The sequence below is a fragment of the Oncorhynchus gorbuscha genome, linkage group LG03, assembly GCF_021184085.1.
Source record: "Oncorhynchus gorbuscha isolate QuinsamMale2020 ecotype Even-year linkage group LG03, OgorEven_v1.0, whole genome shotgun sequence".
Lineage (NCBI taxonomy): Eukaryota > Metazoa > Chordata > Actinopteri > Salmoniformes > Salmonidae > Oncorhynchus > Oncorhynchus gorbuscha.
The window spans coordinates 76,629,568-76,647,048 of record NC_060175.1 but is presented as its reverse complement, the minus strand read 5'-3'; the positions used below and the strand labels follow the sequence as shown (position 1 = coordinate 76,647,048).

The 17,481-nt window shown below is 49.4% G+C and overlaps 1 protein-coding gene across 1 annotated transcript in view; it reads right to left on the bottom strand.

Annotated features, from left to right (window-relative positions):
• LOC124021967 (kelch domain-containing protein 8B-like) overlaps nucleotides 1-17,481 on the bottom strand; it is a 145,710-nt gene that overhangs the window by 29,396 nt on the left and 98,833 nt on the right. The window contains exons 3-4 of the mRNA XM_046337057.1: nucleotides 10,230-10,394; nucleotides 67-291 (exon numbers count right to left, since the gene is read on the bottom strand). Coding sequence (XP_046193013.1) covers nucleotides 67-291; nucleotides 10,230-10,394 — 390 coding nt within the window. The remainder of the gene's footprint in view (nucleotides 1-66; nucleotides 292-10,229; nucleotides 10,395-17,481) is intronic.

Below are 17,481 nucleotides of genomic sequence, written 5' to 3'. Positions count from 1 at the left end.
TTTTCTTTAATTGTGTGACTGGAGCCCCTGTAAGCATGTGTCTGTGTAAACTCTGAATTGACTCACCCTGTTCTGGGTCATACTCCTCCACTGTGCTGACGAAGTGTGGTCTGGAGTAGAAGTTGTGGGGGCCAGGCTGCTGGAGCCCTCCCAGGCTGAAGAAGCCCCGGTCGGTAGAAGCACAGCAGGCGAAGGCCCGGCGGCTGGGGATGCAGGGGTAATGCGTCCAGCTCTTCATTTCCAGGTCAAAGGCCTCGAAGGCTGTGACAGGAAGCTTGCCCTGACGCCCACCTGCCAGGGAGGAATGGAGAGAAAGGAGAGAGGGTCAGAAGGAGTGGGCAGCAGGGCATGAGAGAGAAGGAATGAGAGAGATGACAGGTCAGAATAGGTGGGAGGGACGAGATGTGAGAGCGGGGGAGAAACAGTTGTAAAAATGAATAATAATAACTAAATAAAAACAACATTGGCACTAAATGGATGGTTGGAAATGGTTGACCTTCATTATCTGATTCCATATCTGATAGGAGCAGCCAAATATAAGCTTGGCACCTCCAGATATTAAGATATTTGTATTCTCTCGTTCCATTGGTTTCTCACCTTTCTGATCCTCCCTCTCGCTCTCTGTGACAGCCCCAGGCTCTCTCTCCCCCATGCTCACTCCTGACCCAACAAAACCCACCAAACATGACAGGTACCCAGAGAGAGAGTGTGTGTGTGTGTGTGTGTGTAGAGTTTTCCACTTTGGGTCTGGCTGGCAGTGTGTATAGTGAAGATCATACACCGTGTCAGTCACTCTGCTATGCTGTTGGACCTGCAGGTAGTGAGAAAGGTGTGGATCCTATTGGACTTGGGCTAAAGTTTCTATCCGTGTTTGAGTAGACAGTTTGCACTACAGCATGTCGGTGTCAGAGGCGTGATCAGCCTGGACCTGCCGACAGTATTCCCCCTGTGATCACACACTGATTGCCGACACAGACACAAAGCCTGACATTTACATTTACATTTAAGTCATTTAGCAGACGCTCTTATCCAGAGCGACTTACAAATTGGTGCATTCACCTTATGACATCCAGTGGGACAGTCACTTAACAATAGTGCATCTAAAACTTAGGGGGGGTGGGGTGAGAGGGATTACTTAACCTATCCTAGGTATTCCTTAAAGAGGTGGGGTTTCAGGTGTCTCCGGAAGGTGGTGATTGACTCCGCTGTCCTGGCGTCGTGAGGGAGTTTGTTCCACCATTGGGGGGCCAGGGCAGCGAACAGTTTTGACTGGGCTGAGCGGGAGCTGTACTTCCTCAGTGGTAGGGAGGCGAGCAGGCCAGAGGTGGATGAACGCAGTGCCCTTGTTTGGGTGTAGGGCCTGATCAGAGCCTGGAGGTACTGAGGTGCCGTTCCCCTCACAGCTCCGTAGGCAAGCACCATGGTCTTGTAGCGGATGCGAGCTTCAACTGGAAGCCAGTGGAGAGAACGGAGGAGCGGGGTGACGTGAGAGAACTTGGGAAGGTTGAACACCAGACGGGCTGCGGCGTTCTGGATGAGTTGAAGGGGTTTAATGGCACAGGCAGGGAGCCCAGCCAACAGCGAGTTGCAGTAATCCAGACGGGAGATGACAAGTGCCTGGATTAGGACCTGCGCCGCTTCCTGTGTGAGGCAGGGTCGTACTCTGCGGATGTTGTAGAGCATGAACCTACAGGAACGGGCCACCGCCTTGATGTTAGTTGAGAACGACAGGGTGTTGTCCAGGATCACACCAAGGTTCTTGGCGCTCTGGGAGGAGGACACAGTGGAGTTGTCAACCGTGATGGCGAGATCATGGAACGGGCAGTCCTTCCCCGGGAGGAAGAGCAGCTCCGTCTTGCCGAGGTTCAGCTTGAGGTGGTGATCCGTCATCCACACTGATATGTCTGCCAGACATGCAGAGATGCGATTCGCCACCTGGTCATCAGAAGGGGGAAAGGAGAAGATTAATTGTGTGTCGTCTGCATAGCAATGATAGGAGAGACCATGTGAGGTTATGACAGAGCCAAGTGACTTGGTGTATAGCGAGAATAGGAGAGGGCCAAGAACAGAGCCCTGGGGGACACCAGTGGTGAGAGCGCGTGGTGAGGAGACAGATTCTCGCCACGCCACCTGGTAGGAGCGACCTGTCAGGTAGGACGCAATCCAAGCGTGGGCCGCGCCGGAGATGCCCAACTCGGAGAGGGTGGAGAGGAGGATCTGATGGTTCACAGTATCGAAGGCAGCCGATAGATCTAGAAGGATGAGAGCAGAGGAGAGAGAGTTAGCTTTAGCAGTGCGGAGCGCCTCCGTGATACAGAGGAGAGCAGTCTCAGTTGAATGACTAGTCTTGAAACCTGACTGATTTGGATCAAGAAGGTCATTCAGAGAGAGATAGCGGGAGAGCTGGCCAAGGACGGCACGTTCAAGAGTTTTGGAGAGAAAAGAAAGAAGGGATACTGGTCTGTAATTGTTGACATCGGAGGGATCGAGTGTAGGTTTTTTCAGAAGGGGTGCAACTCTCGCTCTCTTGAAGACGGAAGGGACGTAGCCAACGGTCAGGGATGAGTTGATGAGCGAGGTGAGGTAAGGGAGAAGGTCTCCGGAAATGGTCTGGAGAAGAGAGGAGGGGATAGGGTCAAGCGGGCAGGTTGTTGGGCGGCCGGCCGTCACAAGACGCGAGATTTCATCTGGAGAGAGAGGGGAGAAAGAGGTCAGAGCATAGGGTAGGGCAGTGTGAGCAGAACCAGCGGTGTCGTTTGACTTAGCAAACGAGGATCGGATGTCGTCGACCTTCTTTTCAAAATGGTTGACGAAGTCATCTGCAGAGAGGGAGGAGGGGGAGGGGGCGGAGGATTCAGGAGGGAGGAGAAGGTGGCAAAGAGCTTCCTAGGGTTAGAGGCAGAAGCTTGGAATTTAGCGTGGTAGAAAGTGGCTTTAGCAGCAGAGACAGAGGAGGAAAATGTAGAGAGGAGGGAGTGAAAGGATGCCAGGTCCGCAGGGAGGCGAGTTTTCCTCCATTTCCGCTCGGCTGCCCGGAGCCCTGTTCTGTGAGCTCGCAATGAGTCATCGAGCCACGGAGCGGGAGGGGAGGACCGAGCCGGCCTGGAGGATAGGGGACATAGAGAGTCAAGGGATGCAGAGAGGGAGGAGAGGAGGGTTGAGGAGGCAGAATCAGGAGATAGGTGGGAGAAGGTTTGAGCGGAGGGAAGAGATGATAGGATGGAAGAGGAGAGAGTAGCGGGGGAGAGAGAGCGAAGGTTGGGACGGCGCGATACCATCCAGTAGGGGCAGTGTGGGAGGTGTTGGATGAGAGCGAGAGGGAAAAGGATACAAGGCAGTGGTCGGAGACTTGGAGGGGAGTTGCAATGAGGTTAGTGGAAGAACAGCATCTAGTAAAGATGAGGTCGAGCGTATTGCCTGCCTTGTGAGTAGGGGGGAAGGTGAGAGGGTGAGGTCAAAGAGGAGAGGAGTGGAAAGAAGGAGGCAGAGAGGAAAGAGTCAAAGGTAGACGTGGGGAGGTTAAAGTCGCCCAGAACTGTGAGAGGTGAGCCGTCCTCAGGAAAGGAGCTTATCAAGGCATCAAGCTCATTGATGAACTCTCCGAGGGAACCTGGAGGGCGATAAATGATAAGGATGTTAAGCTTGAAAGGGCTAGTGACTGTGACAGCATGGAATTCAAAGGAGGCGATAGACAGATGGGTAAGGGGAGAAAGAGAGAATGACCACTTGGGAGAGATGAGGATCCCGGTGCCACCACCCCGCTGACCAGACGCTCTCGGGGTGTGCGAGAACACGTGGGCGGACGAAGAGAGAGCAGTAGGAGTAGCAGTGTTGTCTGTGGTGATCCATGTTTCCGTCAGGGCCAAGAAGTCGAGGGACTGGAGGGAGGCATGGGCTGAGATGAACTCTGCCTTGTTGACCGCAGATTGGCAGTTCCAGAGGCTACCGGAGACCTGGAACTCCACGTGGGTCGTGCGCGCTGGGACCACCAGAGTAGGGTGGCCGCGGCCACGCGGTGAGGAGCGTTTGTATGGTCTGTGCAGAGAGGAGAGAACAGGGATAAACCGACACATAGTTGACAGGCTACAGAAGAGGCTACGCTAATGCAAAGGAGATTGGAATGACAAGTGGACTACACGTCTCGAATGTTCAGAAAGTTAAGCTACGTAGCAAGAATCTTATTGACTAAAATGATTAAAATGATACAGTACTGACATGGCGTGCTACAGGTAATATTCATCTGGTTTTATTCATGGACATCACATGTCACAGTCTGTGTATTCAGTTCCATACGACATTATTATTCATCCAAAGAGAACAACTCAAAGGGAGGTAACAGACACATCCTACTGTCGTCCAATGAGCCAAGAAAAGTGTTTGTGCCTGTTCAATTAATCATAACACAGAGTAGAGGGACATTAGACGAGTAGCACTGCTTAACTTTTCTAACTGTGTACATTTATTCGATTTACAGTAGGTACATGTACTATATTGTACAGGGGTGTGGTTGTTATATTGTAACAGTATAACAATGTGATTAGCATAAGGCTAATGAGCAGCCCCGGCCCCTCTCCTACTCAGGAAGCTGAAACATGGGAGTCTGGGAAAATGCTCTGTGGAAAATGTCACATTTACTACACGTCTTCAGTTCAGATCCCTGGTTGTCACACTGGAGTCCAAAAGTATGGGTCTGCGCTGCAGGCTGAGCCTGTTACCTCTCGCCAGCCAGCGAGCACTGTCTGGCAGCCCTGTCTGGAAGCCCTGCGGTCCTCCATCAGTAGACAGAGACAGAGAGAGACAGAAAGAGACAGAGAGACAGAGAGAGTCAGAGAGAGACAGAGAGACAGAGAGAGAGAGAGAGAGAGAGAGAGAGAGAGAGAGAGAGAGAGAGAGAGAGAGAGAGAGAGAATAAAATACAAGATAGAAACGAAGAATAGCTACACATTGCGGGCTGTACACCACTCAGAGTAGCAGCTGATGTGCAGCTGGGCTCCGAAAAGCTTTTCACAGTGAAGATGGGCAGTATTCACATACACACCCACTCAGACAGCTTTGATGACAGACCGCCATATTGAACTGAACCTCATACACACTGGACTGGGTGAGAACTAACAGTCTGGCAGCCTGAAACACAGTCCCATATGCAAGACAAATCATTCTAGAAACCAATGCCACTTTATGACAGTTCTACCCATATAAGGTCATCCGCATACTACAATTTCAGCACCAATCTTATTTTGCCTGTACAACAACATTAAATCATTGAGTTTATGGAGTGCACTGAAAAGGCTACTATATACATGAAAAGGGCATCAACATGTAGCTAGAGTACACTATACATTGTGAACACAGAATCCTTCTCCCACACCTCAACAGGGTGAAATTGATGGGAAGACCCTCGTCCACTTACCCTCAAATCAAATCTTATCAAATCTTATAATAAATCTGATTCAAGTGCTGAATACAACCAATGTAGACCTTACAGTGAAATGCTTACTTACAAGCGCCTAAACAACAATTCAGTTTTAAAAAATACGGATGAGAATAAAAGAAATAAAAGTAACAAGTAATTAAAGAGCCGCAGTAAAATAACAATTACGAGACTATATACAGGGGGGTACCAATACAGAGTCAATGTGCAGGGGCACCGGTTAGTTGAGGTAGTATGTAAATGTAGGTGGAGTTTTTAAAATGACTATGCATAGATGATAACAGAGAATATCAGTGGTGTAAAGGGGGGGGGTGCAAATAGTCTGGGTAGCCATTTTATTAGATGTTCAGGAGTCTTGTGGCTTTGGGCTAGAAGCTGTTTAAAAACCTCTTGGACCTAGACTTGGCGCTCCGGTACCGCTTGCCGTGTGGTAACAGAGAGAACAGTCTATGACTAGGATGGCTGGAGTCTTTGACCATTTTTAGGGCTTTCCTCTGACACCGGCTGGTATAGAGGTCCTGGATGTCAGGAAGCTTGGCCTTAGTGATGTCCTGGGCCATTCACACTACGCTCTCTAGTGCCTTGCAGTCGGATTCTGAGCAGTTGCCATACCACGTAGTGATGCAACCATTCGGGATGCTCTTGATGGTGCAGCTGTAGAACCTTTTGAGGATCTGAGGACCCATGACAAATCTTTTCAGTCTCCTGAGGGGGAATAGGTTATGACGTGCCCACTTAATGATGGTGTTGGAGTCGAGCCTGGCCGAGGAGTCATGAGTGAACGGAAAGTACAGGAGGGGACTGAGCACGCATCCCTGAGGGGCCCCTGTGTTGAGGATCAGCATGCGGATGTGTTGTTACCCACCCTTAATACCTGGGGGCGACCCGTCAGGAAGTCCAGGATCAAGTTGCAGAGGGAGGTGTTTAGTCCCAGGGTCATTAGCTTAGTGATGACCTTGGAGGGCACTATGGTGTTGAACGCTGAGCTGTAGTCAATGAATAGCATTCTTCTAGGCAGAGTTCCTCTGTCCTGTGTCTGTGTTCTTTTGCCCATCTTCATCTTTTATTTTTATTGGCCAGTCTGAGATATGGCTTTTTCTTTACAAATCTGCCGAGAAGGCTAGCATCCCGGAGTCGCCTCTTCACTGTTGACATTGAGACGAGTGTTTTTCGGGTATATCTATCTGCCAGTTGAGGACTTATGAGGCATCTGTTTCTCAAACTAGACACTCTAACGTACTTATCCTCTTGCTCAATTGTGCACCGGGGCCTCCCACTCCTCTTTCTATTCTGTTTAGATACAGTTTGTGCTGTTCTGTGAAGGGAGTAGTACACAGTGTTGTACGATATCTTCAGTTTCTTGGCAATTTCTCACATGGAATAGCCTTCATTTCTCAGAACAAGAATAGATTGACGAGTTTCAGAAGATTGTTCTTTGTTAGCACATATAAAGCACCCACAAGCTACCGGTGGCTGAAAACACAATCATCGTGGGATGAACGAGTGACGAATTTCCAACCAAGAGTGGTCCATTTAAAAATCACTCCTTCCTCCCCCGCCCCTTGCAAGTGTCAACTCGTCAGACGTAGTGATACATCATCAGGAATGTCCACTTAATTTCAGGGCAGAGGGGATTGGGTGTGTCAGACAGACAGTAACATCAGATGGATGTGACAGACAGACAGACAGACAGACAGACAGACAGACAGACAGACAGACAGACAGACAGACAGACAGACAGACAGACAGACAGACAGACAGACAGACAGACAGACAGACAGACAGACAGACAGACAGACAGACAGACAGACAGACAGACAGATAGATAGATAGATAGATAGATAGATAGATAGATAGATAGATAGATAGATAGATAGATAGATAGATAGATAGATAGATAGATAGATAGATAGATAGATAGATAGATAGACGTACCAGCCATGGAGAGGAGGATGTGGTTATACTCTTTTGCTGGGAATGCAGATCACTTATGAATATTAATAAGAAGCCATCTTTTTCAAATGTTTTCCCTCCTACACAGCCATATATGTAGATGTCTCTACTCCTACAAGTTAAAAAAGTATTCTAAAACTAGGACTGTCCACAGCTGCAGTGCTGGTACCAGTGAATGAATGTGAATAATGACCTATCTGTTTCATCTGTTCTCATGACCTATTTGAAATCAGATCGATCATGTTTGCTTAGAGACTCAGAGAACAGATCTACAGCTGTCCCTCACTTCCTGTTTGTTTTCTTTCTGTCTATCCCTCACTCCCTGTCTGCTTTCTTTCTGTCTGTCCCTCACTCCCTGTCTGCTTTCTTTCTGTCTGTCCCTCACTCCCTGTTTGTTTTCTTTCTGTCTGTCCCTCACTCCCTGTCTGCTTTCTTTCTGTCTGTCCCTCACTCCCTGTCTGTTGTCTTTCTGTCTGTCCCTCACTCCCTGTCTGTTTTCTTTCTGTCTGTCCCTCACTCCCTGTCTGTTTTCTTTCTGTCTGTCCCTCACTCCATGTCTGTTTTCTTTCTGTCTGTCCCTCACTCCCTGTCTGTTGTCTTTCTGTCTGTCCTCTTTCTGTCTGTCCCTCACTCCATGTCTGTTTTCTTTCTGTCTGTCCCTCACTCCCTGTCTGTTTTCTTTCTGTCTGTCCCTCACTCCATGTCTGTTTTCTTTCTGTCTGTCCCTCACTCCCTGTCTGTTGTCTTTCTGTCTGTCCCTCACTCCCTGTCTGTTTTCTTTCTGTCTGTCCCTCACTCCCTGTCTGTTGTCTTTCTGTCTGTCCCTCACTCCCTGTCTGTTGTCTTTCTGTCTGTCCCTCACTCCCTGTCTGTTTTCTTTCTGTCTGTCCCTCACTCCATGTCTGTTTTCTTTCTGTTTGTCCCTCACTCCCTGTCTGTTTTCTTTCTGTCTGTCCCTCACTCCATGTCTGTTTTATTTCTGTCTGTCCCTCACTCCCTGTTTGTTTTCTTTCTGTCTGTCCCTCACTCCCTGTCTGCTTTCTTTCTGTCTGTCCCTCACTCCCTGTCTGTTGTCTTTCTGTCTGTCCCTCACTCCCTGTCTGTTGTCTTTCTGTCTGTCCCTCACTCCCTGTCTGTTTTCTTTCTGTCTGTCCCTCACTCCCTGTCTGTTTTCTTTCTGTCTGTCCCTCACTCCATGTCTGTTTTCTTTCTGTCTGTCCCTCACTCCCTGTCTGTTGTCTTTCTGTCTGTCCTCTTTCTGTCTGTCCCTCACTCCATGTCTGTTTTCTTTCTGTCTGTCCCTCACTCCCTGTCTGTTTTCTTTCTGTCTGTCCCTCACTCCATGTCTGTTTTCTTTCTGTCTGTCCCTCACTCCCTGTCTGTTGTCTTTCTGTCTGTCCCTCACTCCCTGTCTGTTTTCTTTCTGTCTGTCCTCACTCCCTGTCTGTTGTCTTTCTGTCTGTCCCTCACTCCCTGTCTGTTGTCTTTCTGTCTGTCCCTCACTCCCTGTCGGTTTTCTTTCTGTCTGTCCCTCACTCCATGTCTGTTTTCTTTCTGTTTGTCCCTCACTCCCTGTCTGTTTTCTGTTTTCTTTCTGTCTGTCCCTCACTCCATGTCTGTTTTATTTCTGTCTGTCCCTCACTCCCTGTTTGTTTTCTTTCTGTCTGTCCCTCACTCCCTGTCTGCTTTCTTTCTGTCTGTCCCTCACTCCCTGTCTGTTGTCTTTCTGTCTGTCCCTCACTCCCTGTCTGTTGTCTTTCTGTCTGTTGTGTCTGTCCCTCACTCCCTGTCTGTTTTCTTTCTTCTGTCTGTCCCTCACTCCCTGTCTGTTTTCTTTCTGTCTGTCCCTCACTCCATGTCTGTTTTCTTTCTGTCTGTCCCTCACTCCCCTGTCTGTTGTCTTTCTGTCTGTCCTCTTTCTGTCTGTCCCTCACTCCATGTCTGTTTTCTTTCTGTCTGTCCCTCACTCCCTGTCTGTTTTCTTTCTGTCTGTCCCTCACTCCATGTCTGTTTTCTTTCTGTCTGTCCCTCACTCCATGTCTCCCTGTCTGTTGTCTTTCTGTCTGTCCCTCACTCCCTGTCTGTTTTCTTTCTGTCTGTCCCTCACTCCCTGTCTGTTGTCTTTCTGTCTGTCCCTCACTCCCTGTCTGTTGTCTTTCTGTCTGTCCCTCACTCCCTGTCTGTTTTCTTTCTGTCTGTCCCTCACTCCATGTCTGTTTTCTTTCTGTTTGTCCCTCACTCCCTGTCTGTTTTCTTTCTGTCTGTCCCTCACTCCATGTCTGTTTTCTTTCTGTCTGTCCCTCACTCCCTGTCTGTTTTCTTTCTGTCTGTCCTCTTTTTGTCTGTCCCTCACTCCCTGTCTGTTTTCTTTCTGTCTGTCCCTCACTCCCTGCCTGTTTTTGGAACTCTCACAGAGTGAGTCAAGACTGTTGCTCTCCTATTCAGCACAGGTTCCTCTGATCCTCATGGTCAATTAGAAACGTGCATATTTAAATGTGTGTGTGGTACAACAGCGTTTACATGTGGAGTGTGTGGCCGTACTGTAGGTCAGATCTGACCAGAGTGACACACAGTTGGGGGAGAGAGAGGGGCCAGTGTTGGCCGGTGCTTGAGCCTGTTTGGCATGGAGGACATGTGTGGCATGTGTCCTGAAACATGTCCCGCAGGCTGCCATTTAACTACCGGCCAACAATCTTACTGTGGTCCACCTGCCTAATTTCTCTTTTGACCTCTCTCTGCATGCTGTCTTCTGAGTGGTCAGAGGCGATGATACTGCCATTCCTCTGGGATGTGACTGGACAGAAGGGGAAGGGATGGGGGCGTGGGGGATGGGGGAGTGGCCTACCCAGCACGTAGATCTTGTTGCCTCTCAGGAAGGAGGCGGCTCCATAGCGGGGCGTGGGCATAGAGGTCAGGGGCTGCCATTGGTCCTTCTCCGGCTCATAAACCCTCACCAGAGCCTGGGGCGTTGTGTCAGCTGCCATCCCTCCAAGCGCATATACCTTCCCATCTGACAGAGGAGAGAGAGGAAGGGAGGGAGAGATAGAGGGGGGAGAGTGGGAGGGAAGGGGGAGAGAGGGAGGGAGAGAAGGAAGGGGGAGAGAGGGAGGGAGTGAGTGCGAGAAGGAGAGATGGGGATAGATAAAGGGAGAAAGTTAAATATTTCCCATGTTGAACTAAAGAGTGGGCGTAATTTCATCAGTTCACGATTCCACTCTCCAGAGTGTTAAAAGAATAAAAGTAAAGAACCAACGAAACAAAAATGCACTTTGGTCTCTGACACTAACCTTGCCTTCATGCTGTGCACCTATCTTGATTAAGATGTGTGTGTGTGATTCATATGTAAACACAGTCCATGGGCCTTGTTTAAAAATACAGATAACCCTGCCTGAAGAAATGTAAATATCTCTGCTGCAGTGACATTAGAATATTAGAAAAAATAACTGGAGAAAGAAAAACGCAAGCTAAGCAAACATGGCCATCCTGCTGAAACACTGCGGTTGCCAGACAGATTAAAAGGGAGGGAAAAAGAGACTAGCGAGAGATGGAGCCAAACACAAACAGATGTCTGCCTTAATGCCACTGAACATTCTGTCAGATACCGAGGAGCAAAATACAATGTATCACTCCCTGCAGAGTGTCTGTAAATAGATGGAACGATGGCTGGATGGCTGGATTGATTAATATATGGATGGATAGATGGGTGGATTGCTAGAAGGCAGAGTAGAGGGAGGGGTTGGAAAGGTCAAGGGGAAAGAGGAGAGGACGGTTGAGGAGAGAAGAGGAGGGTTGGGGAGAGGAGAGGAGGGCTGGGGAGAGGAGAGTTGGGGAGAGGAGAGTTGGGGAGAGGAGAGGAGGGTTGGGGAGATGAGGGTTGGGAAGAGGAGGGTTGGGGAGAGGTGAGGTGAGGAGAGGAGAGCTGGGGAGAGGAGAGGAGGGTTTGGGAGAAGGGAGGAGGATTGGGGAGAGGAGGAGAGTTGGGGAGAGGAGAGGAGGGTTGGGGAGAGTAGAGGAGGGTTGGGGAGAGTAGAGGAGGGGAGGGTTGGGGAGTGTAGAGGAGGGGAGGGTTGGGGAGAGTAGATGAGGGTTGGGGAGAGTAGAGGATGGTTGGGGAGAGTAGAGGATGGTTGGGGAGAGGGGAGGAGGGTTGGGGAGAGTAGAGGAGGGGAGGGAAGGGGAGAGTAGAGGAGGGTTGGGGAGAGTAGAGGAGGGTTGGGGAGAGGGGAGGAGGGTTGGGGAGAGTAGAGGAGGGGAGGGTTGGGGAGAGTAGAGGAGGGTTGGGGAGAGTAGAAGAGGGGAGGGTTGGGGAGAGTAGAGGAGGGTTGGGGAGAGGGGAGGAGGGTTGGGGAGAGGGGAGGAGGGGAGGGTTGGGGAGAGTAGAGGAGGGTTGGGGAGAGGGGAGGAGGGTTGGGGAGAGGGGAGGAGGGGAGGGTTGGGGAGAGTAGAGGAGGGTTGGGGAGAGTAGAGGAGGGTTGGGGAGAGGGGAGGAGGGTTGGGGAGAGGGGAGGAGGGGAGGGTTGGGGAGAGTAGAGGGTTGGGGAGAGTAGAGGAGGGGAGGGTTGGGGAGAGTAGAGGAGGGTTGGGGAGAGTAGAGGAGGGTTGGGGAGAGGGGAGGAGGGTTGGGGAGAGTAGAGGAGGGGAGGGTTGGGGAGAGTAGAGGAGGGTTGGGGAGAGGGGAGGAGGGTTGGGGAGAGTAGATGAGAGGAGGGTTAGCACTCTATTAGCAGTCAGATTTGCGACCGCAGCATTGCACTAATCCGGAGAAGCAGGAGGATTTACTGGAACACTTTCAGACAGAAAGCTAGACCTCAGAATACAAAAACAGTTCTTCCTCTTTTCCCTATCATGCACAGATACCCCCGTGTCCCTGTAGCCTGCTGCACAGATTCTGACAGAGGTTTTGACCTGCTTACTGCTCAGAACATGACTCAGTGCCAAACACACACACACACACACACACACACACACACACACACACACACACACACACACACACACACACACACACACACACACACACACACACACACACACACACACACACACACACACACACACACACACACACACACACACACACACACACACACAGAGAAACGAGGGAGAGAAGAATGAGAGAGGAGAGCATGAAGGAGGATGAGCCAGAAAGAAGAGAGAAAAGACAGTGGCAAAGCAAACTAAAAAGGAGAGATAAGTGGAGAAGAGGCCTGGCAGAGAGATAACAAAGAATAGGTGCTGAGGAAGTCAATCTGAATGCATCCCTGCTTGCCTTTTTAAGGCCATCACTGATTTAACAGTACCTGATTACAAAAAGAATTACAAAACCATTGGAGATTGTACTGCCGCCTCCTCTTCCAGGTCTCCTACAATATCCCTTTATTCCCTACTCATCTCCTTCTATCTGTGTCCACCCTCACCTTCTCTCTGCTCCACTCACCCCCCCTCTCTGCTCCACTCACCCCCCTCTCTGCTCCACTCACCCCCTCTCTGCTCCACTCACCCCCCTCTCTGCTCCACTCACCCCCTCTCTGCTCCACTCACCCCCTCTCTGCCTCACTCACCCCCTCTCTGCTCCACTCACCCCCCTCTCTGCTCCACTCACCCCCCTCTCTGCTCCACTCACCCCCTCCTCTGCACCACTCTCCCCCTCTCTGCGCCACTCACCTCCTATCTGCACCACTCACCCCCTCTCTGCTCCACTCACCCTCCCTCTCTGCTCCACTCACCCCCAGTCTCTGCTCCACTCACCCCCTCCTCTGCACCACTCACCCACCCTCCCCCTCTGCTCCACTCACCCCCCTCTCTGTACCACTCACCCCCTCTCTGCACCACTCACCCCCTATCTGCACCACTCACCCCTCTCTGCACCACTCACCCCCTCTCTGCACCACTCACACCCCTCTCTGCACCACTCACCCCCTCTGCACCACTCACCCACCCTCCCCCACTGCTCCATTCACCCCCTCTCTGCACCACTCACCCCCTCTCTGCACCACTCACCCCCTCTGCACCACTCATCCCATCTCTGCTCCACTCACCCCTCTCTCTGCTCCACTCACCCCCCCTCTCTGCTCCACTCACCCCCCCTCTCTGCTCCACTCACCCCCCTCTCTGCTCCACTCACCCCCTCTCTCTGCTCCACCCAACCCCTCTCTCTGCTCCACTCACCCCCCTCTCTGCTCCACTCACCCCCCTCTCTGCTCCACTCACCCCCCTCTCTGCTCCACTCACCCCCCTCTCTGCTCCACTCACCCCCCCTCTCTGCTCCACTCACCCCCTCTCTGCTCCACTCACCCCCCCTCTCTGCTCCACTCACCCCCATCTCTGCTCCACTCACCCCCCTCTCTGCTCCACCCAACCCCTCTCTGCTCCACTCTGCCCTGGTATGGAGGGCCTCATCTCAGTGAGCACTGTGGTCTGCTCCCTATTAAGATCACAGGTCATAATGGCCCCTCACTTCTCAGAGGGAAAAGAGCAGAGCCCCTCTCACACGCACACAGACCTGTGATTATCTGAGATTATCTGAGATGCGGCCCGCCCACACACCACTCAGGATGATCATTAACATGGTACATCTAGCCAGGGTGTTCAGCACATTCAAACAGAGGAACAACTAAATAAATGACTACTTACAGATATGATGCATAACCATGGGAGTGTGTGTGTGTGTGTGTGCGTGCGTGCGTGCGTGTGTGTGTGTGTTTATGAATGGGAATGAAAGTATCTGTGGATAAACTAATTCAGAAAAGAACAGAGAAAATGACAGTCAATACTTTTGAGAAAACTGCATTCCCAATTTGAGCTTTCACCAACAAAACCTCTTTAAATATGCTTTGATAGAACTATCCCCTGAGAAATGAAATGACGACCTATAAACAAGCAAATATCAAACAGCCATTCAGGAAGACCTGTGGGAACCACCGTACCACAGCAGTCTAAATTCCACACCCTGATTTTCTCACTTGTTCAATGACATTCCTGGGCTTCACTCATTATAATCCTCCACATTAGATTGTCACAGATAGGGATGATTTGGTTGTAATATTTCTGGAGGGCTTGAAGCTCTGCAGGCAATGAGACTCTACACATATCCTCTACACTCACTGTAAACAATACATGAACACAAAACTAATGATATAACATTCTCCATCCTTGCAAGTTCATTCTAATAACATTGAGAAAGCTAAACGTACCCCTTGGGTGTTAATAACAAAACAGTAATCACCTGTGGTTATCTGTTGTCTTTCTCTGTTGTCTTTCTCTGTGCATATAAAACCAATCAACATATGTTTACTGGCTGTGGTTGGAACAGGGTAGAGGTAGGGAGGGGGAGGAAGAGGGGGGTCCCAGCTTCCGCTCTGGGCCCCTGGAGCATCCACCTCCTGCCGGCCCGCCGCCCTGAGGTTCCACGGCACAATCACACGCAGTCTCCTCTAATTAAGGTAACTCTGCTCTGATCTATGCCCGTCTCCCAGGGAGACGCCATGGCAACAGCCACCCAGTAGACATTTAAGGGGTGGAGCACACGGAGCTTGTGCAGGTGGTGCTGACTGGTGGACGATAATAACATACATCATCATGACCCATGACCAGTGTGACACACCAATTAACGATGAACAGAAGAATCGCCGTTACCAACACAGAGCAGAGAGCACACAGCTCTGTGCAGTCACAGAGGGGGAAGACGCAACAACAATAACAGGAAATGAGATACAGATACAGACAATCAACAGCTTTATTCACATGAACAAAGCATAAGATAAAGTCACAAACACACACGGCAGAAAATGTGATGTACTGTATACCCAGTCGACACAGAAACACATCAACCCTGCACGAAGCACATCCTGTTTCTCCAAACAGTCTTATTAACTGACCACACGCTGCTCATCCAGCTCCTCCTGCAACTGCTCTCTTCATCTCACATCCTCTCACTTTGCCTCCACACACACACACACACACACACACACACACACACACACACACACACACACACACACACACACACACACACACACACACACACACACACACACACACACACACACACACACACACACACACACACACACACATAAACACGCACACATGCACACACACACACACACACACAATCACACTCTTTTGAAGTTAGGTTGTTATGTGAAAAAGACACAGAGGCCATCGTTGTCACACGGTGCCTGTACACAGGGCTGACAGGTAACCAGACTGATAGCTATGCACCATAGTCATGGAACACAAGACAGGAACAAACACTCTGGGAGATTTAAGGATTTACAAAGGAGGAAAGACACACAGCGGTGAGATTGAGGGACAATCTAAGAGATAAGAGAGAAAGAGTTGCAGGAGGACAAAGAAGGGTGATATCTAGTGAAGATGACAGGCGAGAGCCTAAAGACAGTTAAATATATGTTATGAAGGTTTTGTATCATTTCAACCAGTAGTTTTGAAATCAGCGCTCACAAGCCAAAATGATTCCCCGAAATGACCCATCGGTCTCAGTCTCCAGTATCTATACGGCAATAGTCTATGTGCCGGGGGGCACATAGGGGTCAGTCTGTTTATCTCCTGTTTGTTACTGGTATTCTGTGTGAATTTAAGTATGCTCCCTCTAATTCTCTCTCCCTTTCTCCCTCCCCTCCCAGAGGACCTGAGCCCAAGGATCATGCCTCAGGACTAACTGTCCTGATGACTCTTGGCTGTCCCCAGTCCACCTGGTCATGCTGCTGCTCCAGTTTCAACTGTTCTGCCTGCGGCTAGGGAACCCTGACCTGTTCACCGGACGTGCTACCTTGTCCCGGACCTGCTGTTCTCGACTCTCTCTCTCTACCGCACTTGCTTTCTCAAACTCTGAATGGTCAGCTATGAAAAGCCAACTGAAATTTACTCCTGAGGTACTGACCTGTTGCACCATCTAAAACCACTGATAAATATTTGACCCTGCTGGTCATCTATGAACGTTTGAACATCTTGAAGAACAATCTGGCCCTAAATGGCCATGTACTCTTATAATTTCCACCTGGCACAGCCAGAAGAGGACTGGCCACCCCTCGGAGCCTGGATCCTCTCTAGGTGTCTTCCAAATATCCTGCCTTTCTAGGGAGATCTTTCCTAGCCATCGTGCTTGTACAGCTGCATTGGTTGCTGTTTGGGGTTTTAGGCTCGGTTTCTGACGATGATGATGTGAAAAGTGCTTTATAAATCAATTTGACTGATTGATTGATGTGTACTTGGTGCATTGAGTTGATTGGAACCCTCCAGCGTGCTGATAATAAAGAATGATTCATTTAAGATGGACTGTAAGTGTAATTTCTACGACAGTGTCAAAACAAGCAAGTATATTGTAGAAAATCATTATACTGTACCATCTATACCACTGTGAAATATATTTTCCATAACCAAAAATATTGTATTTTCAGCAGTTTGAAGCTGGTGTACAAATTGAAAGTAAAAGACACAAGAACTAATCTAAGAACAGGAAATATATAAATAATGCACATCGAACAGATCTACTGCTTCTTAGACATGCTTTCAATGAGAATGACAGACCTACTGCTTCTTAGACATGCTTTCATTGAGAATGACAGATCAACCACTTCTTAGACATGCTTTCAATGAGAATGACAGATCTACTGCTTCTTAGACATGCTTTCAATGAGAATGACAGATCTACTGCTTCTTAGACATGCTTTCAATGAGAATGACAGATCTACTGCTTCTTAGACATGCTTTCAATGAGAATGACAGATGCTTCTTAGACATGCTTTGAATGAGAATGACAGATCTACTTTGAATGAGAATGACTTCTTAGACATGCTTTCAATGAGAATGACAGATCAGACTGCTTCTTAGACATGCTTTCAATGAGAATGACAGATCTACTGCTGCTTAGACATGCTTTCAATGAGAATGACAGATCTACTGCTTCTTAGACATGCTTTCAATGAGAATGACAGATCCACTGCTTCTTAGACATGCTTTCAATGAGAATGACAGATCTACTGCTTCTTAGACATGCTTTCAATGAGAATGACAGATCTACTGCTTCTTAGACATGCTTTCAATGAGAATGACAGATCCACTGCTTCTTAGACATG